Genomic DNA, 22029 nt, shown 5'->3' on the forward strand with positions numbered 1-22029 from the left:
ACGTGGAGTGGGAAGGTGTGTTGGTAGGGATAGGGAAGAAGATGAATGAGAAGAGAAGCCATTTAGCACCATCCGCTTTATATATTTTTTGACTTAAAAAGCGACTTTCGTTGGCTGCTCATCCTTGCTAAAGCGCCATTCGGCAAGAGGTCGTCCATTATGATCACTTGATATCGTCCCCGTTTTTCCCAACGCCGGTGTCAAAAAATGGTAACAAAAACACAGTCGAACTCTCAGTCCTTCTTCCAATACTGCCCCTTCCAATCCGGCTCCGCGTAGCTCTCCGTTGCGACCCACGGATTCTCATGCTTTCCGTAGGCCTGCAGCGGGAGACTATAAGGCAGTCGCAGCGCCACCACCGGTACCGCATCGCCGTCATGCCTCTCCTCGTCCGAGGTCTTCTCCGCCGGTGCCGTAACCCTGTCCGTCAAAAAAGCTGGCTTCATGACGGTATCCTCGGCGAACAGGGCCGGCCACACGAGCACGCCGATCTCGTACGACGCCACGCGCGCCTCGCCCGTGCTGTTGTTGACGGCATCGCCCCACGCCTGCTTGGACAGGTTGGCCGATGTCACTAGCGCCCAGTCGATCGTCGGCGAGGACGCTCTGCTACCGTTCGCGAAGCGGATATATGTCTTGATGTGCGGCGCCGCCCGCTGGCGTCCAGCGTCCCGCACGGGCTCGTTTTCTGGGAGTTCTATGCTTGGGGGGTTGGCTTGTGTAAGCGGTGGTAAGTGATTAGATAACATGAGGGATCTTCTCTAGGAAGGAAAAGGGGGGACTCTTGATAAGATGGGCTTGTGTGTCACAGGGGGGGAGAGGGGGTGACTTACTCGCGGCGCCAGAGCAGTCGTTGGCCCAGTGGTAGAAGATCGGGTGCAGGTATTGCAGCTGCTTGGCCTGCTGGGGCGATTTGATCTTGGTGTGGATCGAACCACCCGAGCCGTACCCGTCGAGAGACGCGCGTATCTCGTCCGCCGTGGGGAATACTACTTTGAATTTGAGCAGGGGCTGCGCGAGGGCGAGAGTAGGAGCCGGAGCCGGAGCCGGAGCCGGAACCCGACCACGCCCCCCGCTAAGCGCCCGGAACAGGGTGGTCTTGAGCCAGCTGTCTGTTGGGCCCAGTGTGGCGATCGACGAGATTTGCACCACGATTTCAGGGGCCTTTTCTTTACCTGTTGTTTTTGTTGTTGATGATGAGGTGGCTGTGTGATACTGCACGGGCACGTCGCGCAAAGCTTGCTTCATGGCCGCCCATCCCCATTGTGTCCGCGACCGGTCGTGGATGTTGTGCCGCCCCGGAACGCTCGCGATGAGGCTCCCCCGCACCGCGGAGAAGTCGTACTTGCTGAGCGTCTCGATGATGGGCCGGCAGGTGACGCGGCGCGTGTCGTAAGACCGGAGGTAGTTGAGGAAGTCAATCTTGAACTTGGCGCCGCTGCCCGTCTTGGGGATTTCTTCTTCCTGGTCGTCTTGACTGGAAGCAGCAGCAACAGTGGTAGCAGCAGCAGGGCTGTAATTCTCGCTCCCGTCTTGAGTGGATGTTGTCGGGAGAAGGGGAAGCCGTGGCGACAGCCACACTGCCTGCGTCATGTTGGTCCAGTCCCGGACGATTAGGTTCGCCGTGTGGATGACGATTTGGGCCGTGTCGTCGTGCCGCAGGAGAATCATCATCTTGGAGTGATGGGTGCCAAACATCTCGGGCATGAATGCTGTGTGGAGGGCCACGTTCTTATAGCGTGACGCTTGGTTCTGCTTCAGTGATTAGAAAGATATCATAAGAAATAGGAAATATAGATGTGGCTTAAATACCGACCCAGATAGAGACCGATATATTTGACTTGGAATGTGAGCAGCCGTCTCGGGCAAAAGCAAAGCTCGTCCTTATACTGGAATGAAATCACAGGTAGACAAAGCATTCGTCTTCCTACCTGAAGTTCTATTCTATTCGAGTCATCTTTTTTCCAGAAACCGTGGACGACATGAATGTTGACGAGATGGCGGACATCCTGGTCGAAGGCTCGCATGAGGAAGTCTATGTCATGGAGATAGTTGAACTCCCAGCATTCCGATATCAGGGGATCGCCGAGTATGTCGTTCAGCCCGATCGTGTCAACATTGAGCTCGGGCGGCAGGTCACGTATCCTGGTAAGGTGGAAGGGCGAGTCGAACCTCCGCTTGTCAGGGGGCGGGCATGGCTTGTCCTCCCCTGGAGGTGTTTCCAAGTATCCGGGGTCTTTGAGTGTTTCTGATATCATCCGTCGCTTCTTTGGCGGGGGACTTATGGGACGTAGAAGTAGTCGTTGAGCCGATTGGTCCATTTCCTTTTCTCTCTTTATTATTTTTCTTCATCTCTCCAGGCCAGACAGTGCTGCGTTCGTGTCCACCAGGTTGAGTTGGGTGATTCAAGACCTAACTATTTACGCCCCCAGCAGCCTCTGGTCCAAGGTAGGTAGGTAGATTCTCTGGCTCTGGTAAGTGGCGGCGGTTGCCTAGTAGTTGATCGAGAAGCGTGTTATCTGCGCTTTCCCAACTGGATTGAACAAAAAGGCCCAGCCATTTCGTGATCGGGACCGTGGGGAGGGGAATGAAAACTGGGCGAATAGTATTGAGCGGATGAACGGCGATTTACTCCCTGTTAGTGCGATCCCTAAACGAACGAAAAGGAGCGGTATGTACGGAACATGGCCAAAAGTCTTTACACACTTGCTTGAGCCTAGCTTACGTAGAGACAGTGCCTGCGACTAAGGAGCCTTATTAACACCGTCTATATAAAATAAAAAAGCGATAAAGAACACACCACTAGAACAACACTATCCTTACGTAAGTGAGGTACGAGCAAGTGTGTACTGTGTAAAGACTTTTACCCCCATGTTCCGTAGTGTACTTTCATTGAACACCGAGTATGCACTGTACATGTACAGTACGGATACAGCAATAAATATACGAGGCTATTACAGCTCCGATTACCTCGTTTTCACACAGCAACCAAAAGTTCCAGCCATGGGTCAGCTTTCTTGGTTGGGTAACGAAATAATACGAATATAGGCCCTATATACTCTGTATCTCATTGGCGAAATAAAATACCTAGGTCCTCCATACCACTAACAACGAATAGGCTCCCGCCTCACGCCGTTGAAGGAGTAGCGTTTGTCAAACCCTAACCCTATGCATGAACGTTTTAGCTGCCTGAAACTCGAGGCGGTAAAACACACAAAGCCTAGCGGCCGGCCTGGGTCGGTCTTGTAGGGGGCTCGTGCAGATGCGTTGGAAACATGACACTGTGGATACAGGCCGCCGCGTTCGCCTCCTGGTTCCCATTCTTTTTCCTTGGCTCTTCAACGTTGCCAAAGAATATGAGCCTCTTATCAACAAGCCTCCTCCGAGAGTGAGCAACCTTCCGACAATATTCTGCATAAGCTATCCGTATCGCAGGCGCGCGCGCGCGAGACCGTATCCGAATCTGTATCCGACGCCGCACTCGTGCGCTTTTCTCTGGTCGCCGCCCCTGATGCACAGGTAGCCTTCCTTGGTCTCGAAAAGGAGAAATCTCGAGTCCGCTTCCTACAACCACGAATCCGTAACTTGTTCATCACATCCCGCCAACGCATTTCGAGCCGTCTATTTGCATACCGAGGCATCCGCAACCATGAGGCTATTCAATTTCGCCCTTATTTTCGGCGCGGCCGTCCTGGCCACCGAAGTGCCCCTCGGGGATGATGGCGAGGACGAGGCGCCGCGTGAGAACACATACTTCAACCAAAAGATGGTCCCGCCAATGCAGCGGTTATCGGCAGACACCTGGGAACAGGACCGTCTCGCGTCAAAATGGTTGATGGTCAAGCATTTTAACCCCTGGTGTTCGCACTGCATCGCCTTTGCTCCAACCTTCCAGACCTTGTACGAGTTCTACTACACATCGACGCCCGCCGGCAGTGGAAACGAAAACGCAAAGTTTACCGAATTCTACGATTTCCGCTTTGGCGAACTCGATTGTACCGTCTACGGCGATGAATGCAGTAAGCATAACGTCACTACGTATCCGACGACTATTTTATACAAGGACGGCGAGACTTTCAAGACCTTCCATGGCAGCAAGAAGAACATAGCCGAACTAAGCGTCGAGATCGAGGCTGCGCTGGAGAGCACGAAACCTGGAACGAGACCAGCCAAGTTGGACCTTCCAGCTCCCGGCGACGCGTCGACTCCTGGCGGCCCTAAGGTCGATGTTTCTAGTCCCTCCAAAGACAGCACAAAGACAAAGGAAGCGGCAAAGGCCGACCCGTCTGCCGACGCGAAAGCAGATGCCGACGCGAAAGCCAAGGCGGCCGCAATTGCCCCGTATCGAGCACCCCCCAGGAAGTCAAAGCCGCAGCCCACTCCTAATATCAACGGCACCTCGGTCCCCCTATCGGCCGAGACCTTCCAGGCCAAGGTGACCTTGACACAGGAGCCATGGTTCATCAAGTTCTACGCCCCGTGGTGCCACCACTGCCAAGCCATGGCACCCCACTGGGAGCAGATGGCAAAGGACATGAAAGGTAGACTCCACGTTGGCGAGGTCAACTGCGACGTTGAGTCCCGTCTCTGCAAGGACGTCCGGCTGCGTGGCTATCCCACGATTCTCTTTTTCAAAGGCGGCGAGCGAGTTGAATACGACGGTCTTCGCGGCCTTGGCGACTTCATCCAGTACGCCGACAAAGCGATAGACATCGCAAGCGGCGTGCCAGATGTGGATGCCGCCTCTTTCAAGACCCTCGAAGCCAAGGAAGAGGTCATCTTCGTCTACTTCTACGACCATGCCACCACCACCGAGGACTTCACAGCCCTGGAGCGCCTCCCGCTGAGCCTTATTGGACGCGCAAAGCTTGTCAAGACCCAAGACCCCAAACTCTTCGAGCAGTACAAGATCACCACCTGGCCACGGCTGATTGTCTCTCGTGAAGGGCGACCGACGTATTACACTCCTCTTACCCCGAGGGAGATGCGGGATACACACCAGGTCCTCACCTGGATGAAATCTGTCTGGCTGCCAATTGTGCCCGAGCTGACGGCATCCAACGCTCGTGAAATCATGGATGGCAAGATTGTCGTGCTGGGAATACTGAACAGGGACGACCCAGATAAATTCTTGAAGGCCCAGCGCGAAATGAAGAGCGCCGCCAATGAATGGATGGACAAGCAGATTAACGCATTCCAACGCGAACGACAAGACCTTCGCGACGCCAAGCAAACTCGGATCGAGGAGGCCGAGGACCGGGGCGATCAACGGGCGCTGCGTGCCGCCAAGAGCATCAGGATTAACATGGACAAGGCGGACCACAAGGAGGTTGCATTTGCCTGGGTCGACGGCATTTTCTGGCAGAGATGGATCCGGACGACATATGGCATAGATGTCAAGGACGGCGATAGAGTCATCATAAACGATGAGGATGTGAGTTTCATGTGATAATCCATACGCGAGTTTTTACTAACACATTTTCTGGCAGAACCGTCAATACTGGGACCAGACAATCACGGGCAATCCCATCAACCCCTCTCGGACAGGGATTCTTGAGACCATACTCAGTGTGACGGCGTCGCCGCCCAAGATCAAGTCGAAGCTCACCATCTCCAGCATCGAGAAGGTCTTCTTTGACATCCGCGTCACATTCTCTGAGCACCCCTACCTCAGCATGGGCTGCATTCTCGGCGTGCTCTTTGGCCTCGTCTCGTGGTACCGCGGCAGGATGAGGAGGATACGAGGCGGTCACTTCCGCCTTGAGGAGAATGCCCGAGAATACAAGTCGCCGCTTCTTTTCAGGACCAATATCAATGGAAAGGCCGACTAATAGAGACAGGTCTGCGTGCCTTTTTGCAGGGTTTGTTAAGTTTTATTGGTTTGTAACGTGAAAGAGAAAGACGAGCGAAAGGGGGCGGCAAGGTGCCATTCCTCTGTGTTATGGACATTGTGAGGATATAAAATCCCGTTGGAGTTCCGGCTGGGTGGGTTCGTCGGGGCCCTTTTTTTCCCCTTTTCTTTTGTCATCCACTTCCCCTTTGCCTTTTGGTGGTTGCTATTGTTGTTGTCGTTGTTGTCGTTGTTGTTGGTATAAGTAGGTACTGTATAATACTTCTCTTAACACGCACCAGGCGCGATAAACGGGTGCGTAGATTTTGTTACATCATGTCATCCTCTTCGGGCCGTTCAAATTCCGAGTCATTGATTCATTCAATTTTTGGGGATAGAAAACATCACTATTAGGAACAAAGCCTGGAATTTGTTTAGAGGTTTGCTAGGTCTCGCCAGCGCAGAAGGGCGGAAATGTTTTGGTGTATCCTTTCCGTCCTGGCGTTTAGAGTTTCCTTTGCTAGCGTTTTAGATGATTCTCAGCTGAGCCAGGTCGTTTTCTGGCTGGAGGATACACCTAACCCATGTGGCTGGCTGTAGCCACCGTGGCTCTGCTGCGAGAAGAGAGAACGAGCGATGTGAGGCTGCGGAACGGCGGCAGATCCCAAGTGCTGCACTTGTACGGCACGCGTACATGCCTCCATAGCTACCTTACCATCGCATACACTAGACACATAGTGTGGTATTTATGGCTTGGCTTGCCTCGGAGAGATGTGCGGCTGAGCCGAAGACTTGCTAGCTTTCTGAGATGGAGCATCTCAGCAGGCTATCACTTACTTAGTAACTCGCTGGCTATTTACTTGTAGATGTCGATCGCTATTTGCGAATCCTGAGAAGAAAAAAGGAAAAGCCGTCTCGTACATGTGCTTCGTTACACATATCCTATAGCATTCAGCATGACATATATATATATCTGAAGAATAAGCCGGCAGGCCAGGTCAGGTAGGTAGGTACATGTCTATCCCATTACTTTATCAGCACATATCCATCCCCACCACAGACACACCAGCACAGATCCACGCCTTCAAAGAAAGAAACAATGGGACAACTAGATACTTGCGCACCAGAGAGGCCAAAGGCAAGGCATGGTATTCTTCCCAAAGAAACCCCATCCAATTCCATCATCTCGCTCGTCGCGCGTCATACAGATAGGCTAGGTACAGACAGACCCAGACGGTGCCCGAGTTACATACGCGTATATGTATAATGATAAGCATAGAAAGAGAAAAAAGGGGAAAAGGGACGAGGGAAAAAAAAAGCAGCGTTTTCCCACCCGCCTGCCGCCTGATATGCTGCCCCTGGAGTCGTCCGTCATATAGTAAAAGGGAAATAAAAAGCAAACGCCTTTTGTGGGTAAAGTAAGGATAGGTTTGTAGTTGATGTGTGTGTCCTTGCCCAGGTCCTCCCACCCCAAAAAATGGAAATATTTGCAGATCTGTAAGCCAGCCTGCCCATTAAAGTCATCATTACAAAGGCGTTTTTAACAACAGTGTTTCATTGTGGTTATCATAATCATCGTCGTCATCATCACGAAGCAGAGGGACCCCCCCCTCGGCGGCTGGTGTCGTTCATGTCTTCGCGGCTCTCGGTGAAGACGCTCCGCCTGAGGGGACTAGTCGGCGTGCCCGCAGCAGTACCAGCAGTATGCTGGCGCTGTAGCGATGAGCGCGCATCTAGATAGTCCTCGGCCTCCTCGGTGATGCCGACCGTGGGCGGGGAGATGGCGAGAATGGTGCGTTGCGACGAGGCCCCGGGGCTCTCGAGCGGGGTCTCGACGATGGGTACCGACGGGCTGAGGATGCGGTCGCCGCCGGCGCCGGTCGTCACAGAGCTCACCGTCGTGTCGCTGACCTGCCGCAGGTGTGCGCGGTCGCGTTCGCTGAGGTTCGAGATGCCCGACAGCACGCGCGTGTTGCGGTTGGCCATGGTGATGGTGGGCGAGGATGCCACCGTGGCGGACGTCCCCGACCCTGATCCTGTTGTGCCTGTGCCTGTACCTAGATTTGCTAGGAGGTTAGCGTCGGGCTGGAACTCGGGCGGCGGGGGCGACGGCTCGGCGGATGGCAGTTGCGGAGTGGGCGGCTGTGGGCTGGGCGACGACGCGGTCATGCCGGCGACGGACCGTGACGCGGTGGACCGTGACAGGCTGCTCGCGTGGTCAATCTGCTGTGTGCTGCTCGAGTAGGACGACGGGTTGTTCAGTGTTCCAAAGCCAAACCCTGGGACTGGATTATCGCCGAGACGCGAGTATCTGTTGAGAACATCAATGTGGCTCACGGGCGTATCGTGAAGCTCAGCACGGGGCGATGTGTCTAGATGAAGGTCAACAGGATATCCAAAGAAGTAGGTCAGTCAAGGAGATGGACATACCATCAAGTTCTACGGGTGGTCGCTGCACCTCCGTGTTCATCGCCTCGACGATAGTGGACCGTGGTACCACAATGCTCTCGACATCGGCTGGGCTCGACGATAATTCGTCAGAGGTCGTGACGGTGGGTGCTTTGGCCTCGCTAGTTAGTGTCTGTCCACGCATCCACGACATGATGCGATGGCCGTTGGTATCTTCGGTCTCAGTGTCGCTCATGCGGGCCTTGAACAGCCTGCGCCGTCTCCAGAGGAGTATCAGGACAGCGATCATTGTCAGGAACACCAGTCCGAGCACCACACCGAGCACTGGCGGGAGGAATGCAGGGACGCCTCCGCCGCTCGGCTGATCCGAAGCCGCAGGAGTATTAGGGTTGGTGTTGTTGGCCGGCGCAGCGGACGCGTACGGGTAAAATCTCGTGAGCTTGCTTGTTGGGTACGGCGTCGCGAAGACTTGGGCCAGGCCAGTCGAGGCAAAACCCGAAGGGCTAGGGGCTGTTGCTGTGGCACCGCCCGTGGCAGATCCACCAATCTTGTCGGAGATGCCGGAAGGGACACTGTAGTTGGAATACTTGGCCGGGTCGTAGCTAGTCATCCAGGCGCCGCTTGACACGTTGAACAGGCGAATGGGTTCTGTTAGACAAGTGAGAGGGCTGACGGTGTCGGGGATGGTCGGGGACCCCCCGATAACCATCATCTGGTCTGGATACGGCATGAAGCACTTGTGCCCGGCCCGGCCCTGTTTCGAGCCAGCAATCTTGGTCCACGTGAATGAAGGCAGCGACAAGATCCATACGTCGTCGCTGTGAGGGCTCGTCTCCTTAAGGCCGTCGTAACCGCCATAGTAGTATATGTTAAAGCTCGAGCGATCTTGAGCAGTGGCAACGACGGCGCAGCCCCGGGTCAGCTGGCCAGGCCCATCCACCGTCTGCTGGTTGTACCACTTGTTCCCAGCGACATCGTAGACATTGATGGTCGACATGAAACCAGGGCTCTGTGCCTCCTGCTCGAGGTTAGAAAGCCTGTCAACAAGACCTAGAGACAGGAGGAAGAGACTTACACTTTCTGTGATGTTGGCTGAAATCGTTCGGGTTGGCGAAATGAAGCTCGGAAGCACGACTCCGCCCAGTGCGACGAGAATGCCCTGAGCGCCGACGGGGACCCATACAAGCTCCGGGTTCGCGCGTCCGGGGATATCGCTTGGTAACGAGTCGTTCGTGAAGGATTCCTTCCCCTGGACCGACATGTTCAAGGTGATAAGAGTGTTGGAGACGTCGACTGCTGTCTGGCTGAGATTGGTGCCTGCCTCGTATATTGGGCCAAAGGAAGGCGAATGCATCCCGGAGAAGTACCACGCTTTGTTTTCAGACGGCGCGCTGGCGGCTCCGCCGTAGGCAATATATCGTGTCATGTTGACCGGGAGGTTCACCTTTGCGAAGCCGGGCTCGAACGAATCCCTCTGGGGCCCATACTGGTACTTCTGGTAGGCTAACGCCTCGTCTGCGTCCGGGTCTGAGAGCCCCGAAGTCTTCTTTAGCAAGCCGCCGTAGAGAACCCACTCGTCGTTGTTTGCCAGCATGGCTCCGTCATAGTAGTTGGGAGCAAGGTTATTTGCAGCACTGCCGGCCGGGGCTTTTGAAATAGTGTTGAAAAGGGCAGTGATGTTCTGGGTCGTGTTGAAGGGTTTGCTAAAGTTGAGAGTGTACACAAGACCCAGGGGATTGTCTGTCGCGAATATCAGCACCCAGGCCTCTGGCTAAATCGTCTAGATACTTACCGTCTGAGGTTATTGGCCCAAGTGTTCCATCATCGAAGCCAGGTAGCCACCACAGGCGTCCGCCGTCCATGTATACCGTGTCTTGGACGACAGCAGCTATGCCCTCGGGTCAGAGGAGACGTCTAGTATACAGGCCTCATAGAAAACACTTACCTCGGGGTTGTTGCCATTGGCACAAGGTGGTATCGACCTGATTGGATGGCCATGTTGACTGACCCCGGGCGACGGAGGCATAGGCCGTCACCACTGCCAGTGCACCCAGACCCGGCCCGAGCATTGCGAATTGGATTTATATTGCCGGTAGCGGCCCGTGCCTGCCTGGTAGATGAGATGAGGCAAATCGACTGACTGTTTACGGGCAGCTTAGACACATTCCCCGACCCAGCACTGGGGCACAGATAACGATGACGGTGGTGACAGTGACGGTGAGAGTGAGAAAGCGATGATAACAGCCAAGGCGGTTTTCACAACAAGGCCATTGGCGAAGCGCTGTGTAGCAGCAAGCCCGGCCAGTCACTCGAAAGCAAAGACTGCGGATATTAGTTAGTCCCGGTGTCAGAAGGCCCTTCCTGGACAACGAGTCTGCTTTGGTGCGGCCTAGTGTAGGAAGAGACAAAGATGGCACAAAGGAAGCATGGCCTAGAAGCGGGATCCCGTCTTCCAGTCTTTCACCCGAGAGAGCCAGAGCGTAACAGACCAAGAGAGCCGAAGCCAAAGAGCCAAGAGCCGAGACCCCCGCAGAGACAACGAGCCAATGGGAGGGAGGGTGACGGGCTGTGTGGCGAGGAGCAACCACGAGCTGAACAGTGGGATAGACGAGGGGACCAGATAGTATGGTGTCTCAGAGAGAGTCCAAATTAAAAGATCATTAAAAAAACTAAAAGAAAGTATCTGGTGTAATGAAGAGGGTTGCGACCACAGTGGCGCAGGTCCCTCAAGCGAATAAAGGGTTGCAAGTGCTCACGCCGGAGGCTGACACGCTTTGGTGTTCGCTGCCGTGTGTGCATCTGGGTGTGCTATTGTGGGAGGGGCAGAGGCAGAGGCACCAAGGCCAAAGGCTCACAAAAGGAAGCTTCGAAACTCAAAAGGTGTGGCGAAGCAGCGTCTGGTTGGGCAAGACTTGCAGAGCGCACCACTCCCACTCCAGTTCCAGTCCAGACGCTCCGAGCCCATTTTCGTGTCCTGGGGCTTGTTGGATGGGGATGGTTCCCCAAAGTCCCGCAAGCACAACACCCATTGCCATTGGGTGATCGACATTGAGGGGGCCGTCCCGTCGTCTCGTGCTCGTCGACACCGCCCGGCTTTCTCTCAGCCTTGTGGGCATTTCGAGCTCACCGCCGTATATGGCAGATATATTAATCCAGCAACTCTCGGATCTAACCGTCGATTGTCGTCCCATCCATCAACCTTCTTCGCTGATTAAATTCCTCCACAGCCACCTCACCTTACACAGCAGAACACGATCAATTGGCAATGCCAAGTGTGTCGTGGAACCCCGCAGGTGCCCAGAAGTCGCAAGCGGGTTGAGCAAGAGAAGCGTGCTCTGCCGTCTGCCACCTGTCGCTCTCGCTCTCGTTCCTGTCGTGGGCTAAGGCCTTTTGACTTGACTAGTACGACAACGGAGAGACTGCCGTGGCCGCGGGATGATATTGGGTTCCTGAGGTAGTGCAGGCGCGAAGTGGGAACTGCGTATTGGTCCTCCGGGCGGGCACCTCTCGAGCGGCCTGGCCCCCACCAAATTCTCACCTCAGTCTGCCACACACAGAAGAGATACTACCACGTCGTGGTGGCGACTCCGGGGCAGCCCAGCCACAACCTTCTCTCTTGGGCCGATTTGCCGACATGGCCGAATATTAACAACCACTCTTGGGTTTATTGGTTTTGCTCAGGCAGAAGGAGAAGGAAAGGGAGAGGGAAAAAAGAAAAGAGACTGGTAATAGCCGCCGCCGAGGCGTCTTCTTGTTGAAGCCGTATCGTATCCGGTAGGCACGTGTGTGGCTGTTAGTGGTGCCATTACCTAAGTAACCTATCTAGGGTGGTAAGTAAGGAAGGTAACCAAAGGCACCCAGCCATGTAGCAGTCAATAATGGCGGTCGACTTGTTGCTCAGTTGCAACGCTGCATGGATTGCTAGGTGTCAGATGGGCATGAAATTCTGACAGTGCTCGGTGGGTAGGGTCGGCGATTCATCTAGTGTCTGTAGTGTCATTCCGCGGACTGTCTTCTCGGTTGGAGCGCCATTGCGACGGTGAGCTTCCATCGAGCATCGCTTGTGGGCTGGTTTGGATGAAAAGGCGGGGCAGCTTGTAAGCTTCCCGTCCGAAGCCAGCGGGTGCTCACAAGTGCAACCGCACTCACACACCCTTGGAGTCCTTGTCGACTCGGACCGTCCGATCGGGCCTCGCGCAAGCCGGCCCTGTTAGGCTAAGCTTGGACAGGCATGGTGCCCGGTCACAGCCCAATCAGGGCGCGCCAGCTAGTGAGATCAACATCCTTGCACCTTCCGTGCAGGAATAGCTTGCCGTTGCCCCAGTTTCCCGACCCCTCCATTCCTTCCTCGGCCGTCTCTTCTCGATGGACTCTCCGCTCTGGACCCCTCCTCTTCGTCTTGGTGTCTCCATGTTGGGATAAGCCACGCATCCACGATGTTTGTTCAATTGCCATGCCACAGGACAACCCGCGCCGAACTCTCAGAGTCTACATAGTTGTATTGACGGACGTATTGGAATATCACATCACTCACGTCATCCTTTGACGAGTGAGTGGCCGCACCGGACACTGGAATGGGCCCGCGCACCACACCATGAGGACGCAGCCAACCTTGGCTTGTCTGCCTCGCTTGCCTCGCTTGCCTCGCTTGCCTCGCTTGCCTCGCTCGCCTCACCACCCTCTCGAGCTTCACAGGGACCAAAGCTATGGAGAGCAGGCAGGATCACGATTTCAGCTTCATAATCTCGGAGATCTCGGCATGTGACGCTTGTCGAGAGCTTCGCTGCCGTCCAGCTCCTAGAAACCCAGCTCAGTCAGACCGCCCTGCAGAATGCAGCACACTGCCGGTAATAAGGAATAGCTGGCCTTCCCGGACACTGGAAGAAGAAGCAAAGAGGTTTTCGGGGTCTTCTTAGCAGGTCGGCATTATTATCAACTGCAAGAGCGTCGACCCGGATAAGCCCTGGTTTCCTCTTGCCCATTTGGCACCATTTGTACTGGGGGCAATTAAAAAGTGGCGGAGGAGGGAGGGGTCAGGCAAGTCACACACCCCCCCAGCTCCCCAATTGATATACCATGTATCGCCGGACGCATATCGTACTCGGCACCTACCGTCGTCGCTCTTGTTCGTATGGAATGTTGCGTGCCCAGAGCTCTTGCGTTCCCGTCCCGTCGCCTTTGTCCGGAGGACCTGCTTAAACTGGGCCTTAGCACTGCAATTTTGCATGCAGTGCGGCACTATTCGGGACCTGGTTGGGAAGAGAACAATGGAGGGGGAGGGGTCGTTCCGGTGGCCTCGTCCTCTCGAAGCTTGATTCTGGAATCCCTGCGATGCCTATCCCCTCTTACTCAGCCTTCGGACCTCGGCCAGCCTGTCCTGTCCTGTCCTGTCTTTCAGTCACCCACGCCTGGCCACTACTTGGCCAGCCACCCCCGCTCGTCTTTGCTCGCCCTCCTCGAACCGGAGCTTCGCAAGCTCGGTAACATGCTCGTGGACTGGACGAAGGAAGGCCGCCCAGGACGAGAAAGCCCTCGCGTCGGAATCAGGTACTGTGTCCATTCATCAACCCACGCCCCCTCCTCTTCTTCTCCCCCACCTTCGTATGTATGTACTTGGTGCCCATTTTCCGGATCTGCCCTGTCCCGCCTTAGTGACTCCCCGTTGTGTAACATCCGTGCCTATTCTCAGAGGGATTGTGCTCAAGGAAAGCCCAGCAAGATTTGGGACAGTCCTGTTGGACAGCATGCCTCGTGTGTTTTGTTGTGGCTTGTTTTGTTCTCTCTCGGCTCTTCTCAAGCTGTTGCGGGGCGCAGACCGCAGCACGCCGCCGTCATACCACTTACTACGGGTATGCACAAGAACAATCGGTATCTGTGTATGTACATATGTACTTGGCCCCGCGGCTCGTTCGGTCCGCCAGAAGGCGGAAAGCGGGTGGCGGGCGGTGGGCGGCGGGCAAAGCTCAGGTCAAAGAAACCCCAAAGCTTTCCCCGAAGCCGTCTAGCTCCCGCGGCCTCTGTTGTGGAGTGTGTACCGTTCTTTCTACTTGGCAGGCTGCTGGCGGCGGCCAGGCTGAGGCCATTGTGCCATGCTATTGGTTCCCCAAGCCTTGGACTTGTCGTACTGTACCGTGCGTGTTCCGCCTGTGGGATGTGGCCTGCATCTCCGCGAGCAGGCAGGGGTAGCAGAGCTCGAGACCCCTCGTCGTGCATCATTGGCATCCAACCCTGGCAAATGCTCCCCAGTGATAGGACGGCCGACTGCTTCCATGGTGCCATGCAAGTGATTGCTTCTCGGGACTTAGAAGCTCTCCCAGTTCTTTGTTCCCCAGCTTCTTGAGCATACAGCCTTCTTTCCTCGGTCCCGCGTCAGACCGTCGGAGCGCTCCTCTCTCCTCCTCCATGCCTCCCTCGTCAGCCCAAGGAAACAGCACCGCGATCGACAGAAGAGAGAGCGAGAGAGTGTGAGAGAGAGAGCGTGAGTTGCTTCGGCTGGCTGGTCAGTTCCTCAAGGGGAAACCGAGGAAAGATCAGGCAGGGTCTGGTTGCCAAGGTATTAGTCTCACTGTCTTTGTTATTTACGTCGAGCTATTGAAGCTACCTGGGGTCGGTCGGCAACCCCTCAAACAGCTCTTGGCCGCCTTATATGATCGACAGGGACCATCGACGCCCATCAGGAACGTTCACAGCCGATGTCAACCTTCCTGGCGCAAGCTTCACTCGCTGCCTCCACGTTCGTTTCGTACACTGAACCGTCACACTCGCTCGTCAACTCGTTGCGCCTGGCTTGGTGTGAAAGCCTCGCCTCAGCAAAATGATCTTCACGAAGCTTATGAGGGCGCTTGGGACCCTGTCTCTCGTCCACTTCGCAATTGCAAATGAAGGACAGGTTTTCGCAAGAGCCAACGATACAATCACTGCTTCTCCAGAACAGAGCCCTCCTCCAGTGCAGAGCCCTTCTCCAGTGCAGAGCCCTCCTCCAGTGCAGAGCCCTCCTCCAGTACAGAGCCCTCCTCCAGTGCAGAGCTCTCCCCCAGAGCAGAGTCCTCCTCCAGAGCAGAGTCCTTCCCCCGAGCAGAGTTCTTCCGCGGATCTGAATTCTTCGCAGGATAAGAATTCTCCCCAGAACCAAGACTCGGGGGTCCACATAGATAATTATCCGCTGCCATGTACGACAACGAAGACAGTAATTTGGTGGAAGACTAGCACTACGGTAACGACCAAGACGAAAACCAGCACGTATTGGGTCTATCCACCAACCGTAACGTATGTAACTACCAAACCTTGAGGCTAGAGACTTGACTAACGAAATCTAGTACAACAATTCCGCCAAGCACAATTACTGTCACGCAGACGACAACTTCCGCGGTACGTAAAGTCAAGGATACAGCCATGAGCTGCTACTAGAGCTCTCCTAGACCCCCTAAGAGGAGGACCCCGAAGTCGGGCGTGCTGCGAAGATGATTGGCGTTCAGGTCTGAGGGTTGATGGGCCCCCTTTCTCTATGGGATGCCTCGGACAGGGGTCAGGACCAGTTTGCTGTGCTAAACGCCGCGCTTAAGCACCTCTAAGCATATTGTACATTTCACTTACATGATACTAGACAACCGAAACGGACACTGAGACGGACACAACAACCACAACTGGCACACCAACAACCACAACCACAACGAAAACCACACCAACCACCACAACCACGACGGAAACCAGCCCGACAACCACGACGGCAACCAGCCCGACAACCACGACCACGACGAAGACTACGCCAACAACCACTACCACAACAGAAACCAAGTCTTCATCGACAACCACAACTACAACGAAGACTACGCCAACAACCACTACCACAACAAAGACCACTCCGACGACTACGACTACGACGAAGACCACACCGACAACGACAACAACTTCGACAACCACGACAAAAACTACTCCGACGACCACAACTACAACGAAGACAACTCCGACGACTACGACAACGTCGACCACCACCACAAAGACGACACCAACTACCACGACCACGACGAAGACAACACCAACTACTACAACAACGTCGACCACGACTACAAAGACTACACCAACTACCACGACCACAACTAAAACCACGCCGACAACGACAACGACATCGACGACCACGACAAAGACTACTCCAACGACCACGACAACATCGACTACCACCACAAAGACTACGCCAACGACCACAACAACGTCGACTACCACCACAAAGACTACGCCAACGACCACAACAACGTCGACTACCACCACAAAGACCACACCAACTACCACTACCACAACGAAGACTACTCCGACGACTACAACAACGTCGACGACTACTACCAAAACTACTCCAACAACTACCACCACAACTAAAACCACGCCGACAACTACAACAACATCGACTACGACAACGAAGACTACACCAACAACCACAACAACGTCGACCACTACCACGAAGACTACGCCAACAACCACAACCACAACTAAAACCACGCCGACGACCACAACAACGTCGACTACCACTACAAAGACTACACCTACGACTACGACGACCTCGACAACTACAACCAAGACTACGCCTACAACCACAACGACAACCAAGACTACTCCGACGACTACAACAACGTCAACGACTACAACCAAAACTACGCCAACAACCACTACTACCACCAAGACCACGCCCACGACAACAACCACAACGAAGACCACGCCCACAACCACAACCACCACGGAAACTACGCCGACAACCACGACAAAGACGACTCCGACAACGACAACTACGACGAGCGTCTCTATTTCCCTCATTACTATCCCCACTACTACTTCTGTCCCCACTACTACCACGACAACATTCACAACTACAAATCTTGTTTCGGTAACGACGACGGGCAGCACTACCATCTTTAGCACACAGACATCGACTGTCACTACTGAGATTACCACATCGGTCCCGTCTCCCACAACAATCATCTCAACAACTACCTTGCTAAGTACTCTTCCGGGCTCCGTAACAACGCTACCGGGCTCCGTGACAACGCTGCCAGGCTCCGTCACTACACTACCAGGTTCTGTCACAACATTGCCAGGCGGGTTTACAACATTGCCTGGCTCTGTCACCACACTGCCGGGCTCTGTCACCACACTTCCGGGCTCCGTCACAACAGTATCATTGCAAGGCCCTGTGACGACGTTGCCAGGCATCGTCATTACCCTCCCTGCCTCTACGATAGTCAGCTTTTCTACTTCTTTTATCCCCCCAACTACCACCACCTTCACCCAATCCGGGTCGGTTGTCACCTCGTTCTTGCCAGGGATAAAGACTTCGTTCCCAGTCTCCATCACACTTCCAGGCCTGACTACTACCATTTCGACAACCATAATTGCCACCGTTTCGGTCTGCTCGGTTCCATCTCCATCCACCACGCCCTTTTCCAAATCTACTCACTGGAAGAGGGGCGGCAAGGGTGGCAAGAAGGGCGGCAAGAAGGGCGGCAAGGGCGGCAAGGTCGAGCCACCGCCTCCACCGCCTCCACCTCCTCCGCCGCCTGCAACGACTGCACCGCCTGCACCGATTGAAACCTCACCGAACCAGACTTGGGGATGCAATGCTGGATCGGTGTGCAATGTTCCAAAGCCCGAGAAGTGCAATCTGTTTGGCGACTCGCCAAAAGACGACTACAAGTGTAACCCGAAGTACTGCATCACGGCTCCTCTCTTCCCTTTCGTGGAATGGCTGCCGAACAAGACGAGCTACTATCCTCCGACAGAGGGATACTTCAATCTCGCTCCTCCTGCCTTTGGCTTGAGCTATGACATCTTTGCCGCAACCCAGCTTGTCACGACAGTCAACGGGCGCCCGACAACAGTCGTCACTGGCAACTGGGTTTCTCAGTCGAGTCTGACGCACTACCCGGCGCCGACCCCAACCGCGGCGTCAAAGAGGGAGATAGTACGGCCGCGTGCCGATCCGCCCACGCACCGCCTCTCCAAACGGGATGAAACGATATGCCCAGCCGTATGCTATGACGTTTGTAACAACGCCTACATAGAAGCCCAACGAGTCGGCAAGACTCCAGCACTGTGCGCACCGGATTCGGCCTTCGAGTTTTACAACGCGGCTTGCAACCAATGTATTGTGGATAATGCTCCTCAGGGCAAGATTGTCACCAAGGCCTACCTGGAGCCCAAATTTGCCCAGTTCATTACCTTCTGCGACATTATTGCACCACAACCTGTGGTAAGCGAGAGTCTTGGTCCTCAGTCTCAACAGTCGGGGTCTCCCTCCGTCCAAGTGACATCGCAGGCGCCGCCAAACACAAACACCAACCCAAGTCCCATCGCAACACCAACAACCACGCCATCATCATCTTCGCGGGGGTCTTCTTCACGGACCTCGTCGTCTACCGCGCCGTCCTCGACATCGGGTTCTGGTTCTTCAGAGACCTCATCAGAAGTAACCTCGTCACCAATCACGTCGTCCGTGCCGCCGACAACGACAACGGGGTCACCCACTAATACCACGTCATCAACCACTTCTACCAGCAGCATTGTTCACGCTGCGGCCGGCAGACTGGCACCATCTTCGCTCTTCTCGCTGCTAGTTGCCATCTTTGCAGCGGCTCTATTCATCTAAGCGACGAAGATGTTGTCAATTTGCGAAACCTCATCTACTTGAATTTTTATTCGTAATGCTTTAATTCGGATTGATCTTGAAAAAAGGCAAGAAGCCCGAACTTGCCGCTTTAATTAGAACGCTATTCACGGTACTTTATCTTTTTCATACACTCCTTTTGTTCATGAGATATAAAAGCATGGGATAGAACCCCTGGGGAATTCCCAGATATTCTGTTCATTCTGCTGGAGGGGTTTTTCTTTTTCTGGGCGTGCTCTTGGTTGGTTGGGATCTTTTTTTTTTGCTTTTTACGAGTCACACGACACTCATTTGTTTTTGAGATTTGGCCGAACATTGATACCCGGGTTTTCCCAACCTTTGTCACTCCTTTCTTATATTTGCATTCTACACCTGGCATTTTTGGGGCTCACTGGCGGATGGGAGAGCATCTAGAACGGGTTATGATCAACGTCACTCATTATATACCCCACTATCCCCGGATCGGTGCCGTGCCGCGCCGCCGAGGGATGGAAAGAAAGCATTGCGGTCGGGCGGGATGGAGAGAGGTAATCGGGGCGAAAAGCACGAACAGGATGTTCACGTGAGTGAAAAGAACCAGCAGATAGCGGGAATGTGGTTCAGAGATGAGGTGGAACCTGGATCGTGATGATGAAGACAGTATGGGAGGATATGGAAGAGGAAGAGCATGTCTGGAGGTTCATTGCTGCTGCTGAAGTTTTCGGGACTTAATTGGGATTTTTGTGCTTTTGGCACACGGAAACATTTACACGCCGCGAGGTCGCTACCTATGGTAGTCGGCCCTGCCGTCTTCTTGTTTCGATTTGCGCGTTCTCTCTGCAGCTCTATAGGATTTGCCTATTCGCTAGGACTACCCCGTCGTCACTGACTGGTAGACGACCCTGGCTGAGATGCAATACCAATATAAATTTTTTTGAGATCTCGGGGTTGTCGACGTTGTCGTCTTGCGTGTCTTGATGCCTAATATATACGTGCGCCTCCTGATGCGCTGCCATTGACCCAGTATTGGAGTGCGCAGATGGGTTGGCTATGTCTGACGAGGTGGAACTAGGACATGTCATTAATTGCTGCTGACTGTGAGTGTCATTTGAGACTCTGTTAGGGAAGCGATTTGCACTCAAATAGGAGCGAACTTGGAGCAAGATAGTTGAGATATGGAGGGGAGAATTAGGGGTCATTCTAAACCACACGAAGGTCTAGTCAAGCCAAGGCAGTAGATATACGCCGTAGGAGGCAGGTAGGCAGCAGGACAGTGGTTTAGCGAGCTATAGACCTTCATGACGGCCGGAAAAAAAGAAGACGGAGTGGAATGAAAGAGTAAAAGACTCCAAATAAAAGAAAAATAGAAAGGCATCGAAGTAGCGTGAGGAGAAAACAAGAAGAAGGGAGAAAGAAAAGAAACTACGGGAGTCATCACCAAGCCGCCACCTCCCCAACAATCTTGACCGGGACGTGCAGCAACATGTCCCCGCCGCCGCCGTCCGCCGGGGCAGGCAGCTTGCCGGCGCGGATGTTGAACTGCAGCGCCTGGTGCATCAGGCGCGGCTCGGCCAGCGCCGCGTCGCGGCCCTCGCGCCAGCTCACAAATGCGTCCTCGGCCGTCCCCGCCTTGAGGTGCTTGTTCTGTTCCTTCTGCTCGCCCACCGTCATGTACGCCAGCGGCTCGCCGCGTGCGCCCCCGCCCGGCGGGTAGTCGTGGCCCGTCCAGATCTTATAGTGCTTTGGCAGGGAGAAGAGCTTGGCGACGGAGTTGTAGCTGTTGGTGTGGGAGTTACAAGTGGACTTGGGAAAGAAAAAAAAGGGGGATGTTGGGGGGGGGGTTGGGGGGGGGTTCTTACAGTTCATGCGCATCGCCGCCGGGGAAGTCGCATCGCGCAGAGCCCACGTCGCTATTGAAAAGAGAGTCTCCGCAGAATACGTTTGCTGTAAGATTCAAGGGGCTGGTGTTAGCTCTTGTCTGGCGGGGACATTGGTCATAGTTCTCAAGTAGTCACGAGTGATCAGGTCTTCTTCTTGGATGCGAACGGGTGTGCTTGTAGGGAACCATTTGCATGCTTTACAGGGCCCCTTGAAGAACGAGTGTGACTGGACCCCCAAGTTCTGAGATGCTCTGGCACAGCTAGATATCCCAACACCACAACAACGCAGCAACAAGCAGGCGGGAGGGCGAAAGAAGCACGAACCTCCAATCATGTAACCCATATGGTCTGGGGTATGTCCCGGAAGGTGAATAGCCTTGGCCTGGAGTTGGCCGACCTGGAAGACGTCGTCGCCGTCCAAGAGCCCGTCAAAGGCGCCGTCGCACTCGGCGCGCGGGATGCCGTAGCGCTTGGCGAAGCGGTCCTGGACCTCGCCGATCCGCCGGCCGATGCACACCTGGGGCCGCTTGGAGTCTGACGACAGCAGCCGGCTCTGCAGGTACTTGGCGGCAGTCAGGTGGTCGGCGTGTGCATGCGTCTCGAGCAGCCGCTCCACCGTGTACCCCTTTTCCCGGACCAGGGCGAGCAAGCCGTCGGCCGTCTCGGTGGAAATGGCGTTTTTGCCCGGGTCAAAGTCGAGGACCGGGTCGATGATGACTGCAGCTTTGAAGGCAGGGTCGGCAACCACGTATTGCCAGGTGCCAGTGTTCGACTCGAAGCACGCGTGGACAATAGGTTCAGAGGAAGCCATGCTTATCTCGAGAGTGTTCGTGTTTCACAAAGGGGGATGTTTGTTGCGTACGCTGAGGTCGCGAGGGTATCAACATGGTTTGGAAATGCCTCCTTCGTTCAAAATAATACTTATTATATACACACCACCATCTTCAGCTCGATGTCAGGCCCTTGCAAGATCGGGGACATTGCTCTTGGTCGGCTTACTGCGTGGACGAGGCTAAGTAGACGACGAACATTACCCTGGCAACTCCTTCTTTTCCTAATATGCTCACGATTGGGTGCGTATCTCGTCCAAGTCGCCGACCTGCATTGTGCCCGACTGTCATGCCACACCCAGCACACAGAGAGAGCAAGGAGGGCGAAGCATGCTTGCCAAGCGCCTGACCAAATCCGCAAACGGGACAAGGTGACAAAGGAAGGCTCGTTTAGAGTTTGGGCATTCCAGTGTCTTTGAGAAAGACCGTTTCAAATGACAAGATATTGACAGG

General features: G+C 54.6%; 6 protein-coding genes across 6 annotated transcripts; 2 read left to right on the top strand and 4 right to left on the bottom strand.

Annotated features, from left to right (window-relative positions):
* Positions 1 to 233: 233 nt before the first annotated feature.
* B0T26DRAFT_660115 (tyrosyl-DNA phosphodiesterase I) lies at positions 234 to 2321 on the bottom strand (the record flags this gene model as incomplete). Its single annotated transcript, XM_060439000.1, has 4 exons — positions 234 to 715; positions 783 to 1011; positions 1060 to 1755; positions 1932 to 2321. 4 exons carry the CDS (start codon positions 2319 to 2321, stop codon positions 234 to 236), a joined length of 1797 nt encoding a protein of 598 aa, XP_060289506.1.
* A 790-nt stretch (positions 2322 to 3111) lies between these two features.
* Positions 3112 to 3533, bottom strand: B0T26DRAFT_533905 (uncharacterized protein). Its single transcript, XM_060435541.1, has one exon. The coding sequence runs from the start codon at positions 3415 to 3417 to the stop codon at positions 3154 to 3156; it is 264 nt and encodes an 87-aa protein (XP_060289507.1). The 5' UTR covers positions 3418 to 3533; the 3' UTR covers positions 3112 to 3153.
* Positions 3534 to 3649: 116 nt separating this feature from the next.
* On the top strand, positions 3650 to 5831 carry B0T26DRAFT_744834 (thioredoxin-like protein; the record flags this gene model as incomplete). The annotated part of the gene is made up of 2 exons (XM_060444460.1): positions 3650 to 5434; positions 5490 to 5831. The coding sequence occupies 2 exons, from the start codon at positions 3650 to 3652 to the stop codon at positions 5829 to 5831; spliced, it is 2127 nt and encodes a 708-aa protein (XP_060289508.1).
* A 1586-nt stretch (positions 5832 to 7417) lies between these two features.
* B0T26DRAFT_757823 (uncharacterized protein) lies at positions 7418 to 10308 on the bottom strand (the record flags this gene model as incomplete). Its single annotated transcript, XM_060446312.1, has 5 exons — positions 7418 to 8202; positions 8261 to 9257; positions 9315 to 9979; positions 10032 to 10127; positions 10185 to 10308. The coding sequence occupies 5 exons, from the start codon at positions 10306 to 10308 to the stop codon at positions 7418 to 7420; spliced, it is 2667 nt and encodes an 888-aa protein (XP_060289509.1).
* A 4540-nt stretch (positions 10309 to 14848) lies between these two features.
* On the top strand, positions 14849 to 18930 carry B0T26DRAFT_534023 (uncharacterized protein). Its single transcript, XM_060435542.1, has 3 exons — positions 14849 to 15505; positions 15556 to 15607; positions 15843 to 18930. Exons 1-3 carry the CDS (start codon positions 15054 to 15056, stop codon positions 18867 to 18869), a joined length of 3531 nt encoding a protein of 1176 aa, XP_060289510.1. The 5' UTR covers positions 14849 to 15053; the 3' UTR covers positions 18870 to 18930.
* Positions 18931 to 20318: 1388 nt separating this feature from the next.
* Positions 20319 to 21557, bottom strand: B0T26DRAFT_614246 (beta-lactamase-like protein; the record flags this gene model as incomplete). The annotated part of the gene is made up of 3 exons (XM_060435951.1): positions 20319 to 20643; positions 20726 to 20810; positions 21071 to 21557. Coding segments are annotated over 3 exons (897 nt in total), but the record flags the coding sequence as incomplete, so codon positions are not given.
* Positions 21558 to 22029: the final 472 nt, after the last annotated feature.

The sequence above is a fragment of the Lasiosphaeria miniovina genome (genome assembly GCF_030549165.1).
Source record: "Lasiosphaeria miniovina strain SMH2392-1A chromosome Unknown B0T26scaffold_9, whole genome shotgun sequence".
In the NCBI taxonomy this organism is placed as follows: domain Eukaryota; kingdom Fungi; phylum Ascomycota; class Sordariomycetes; order Sordariales; family Lasiosphaeriaceae; genus Lasiosphaeria; species Lasiosphaeria miniovina.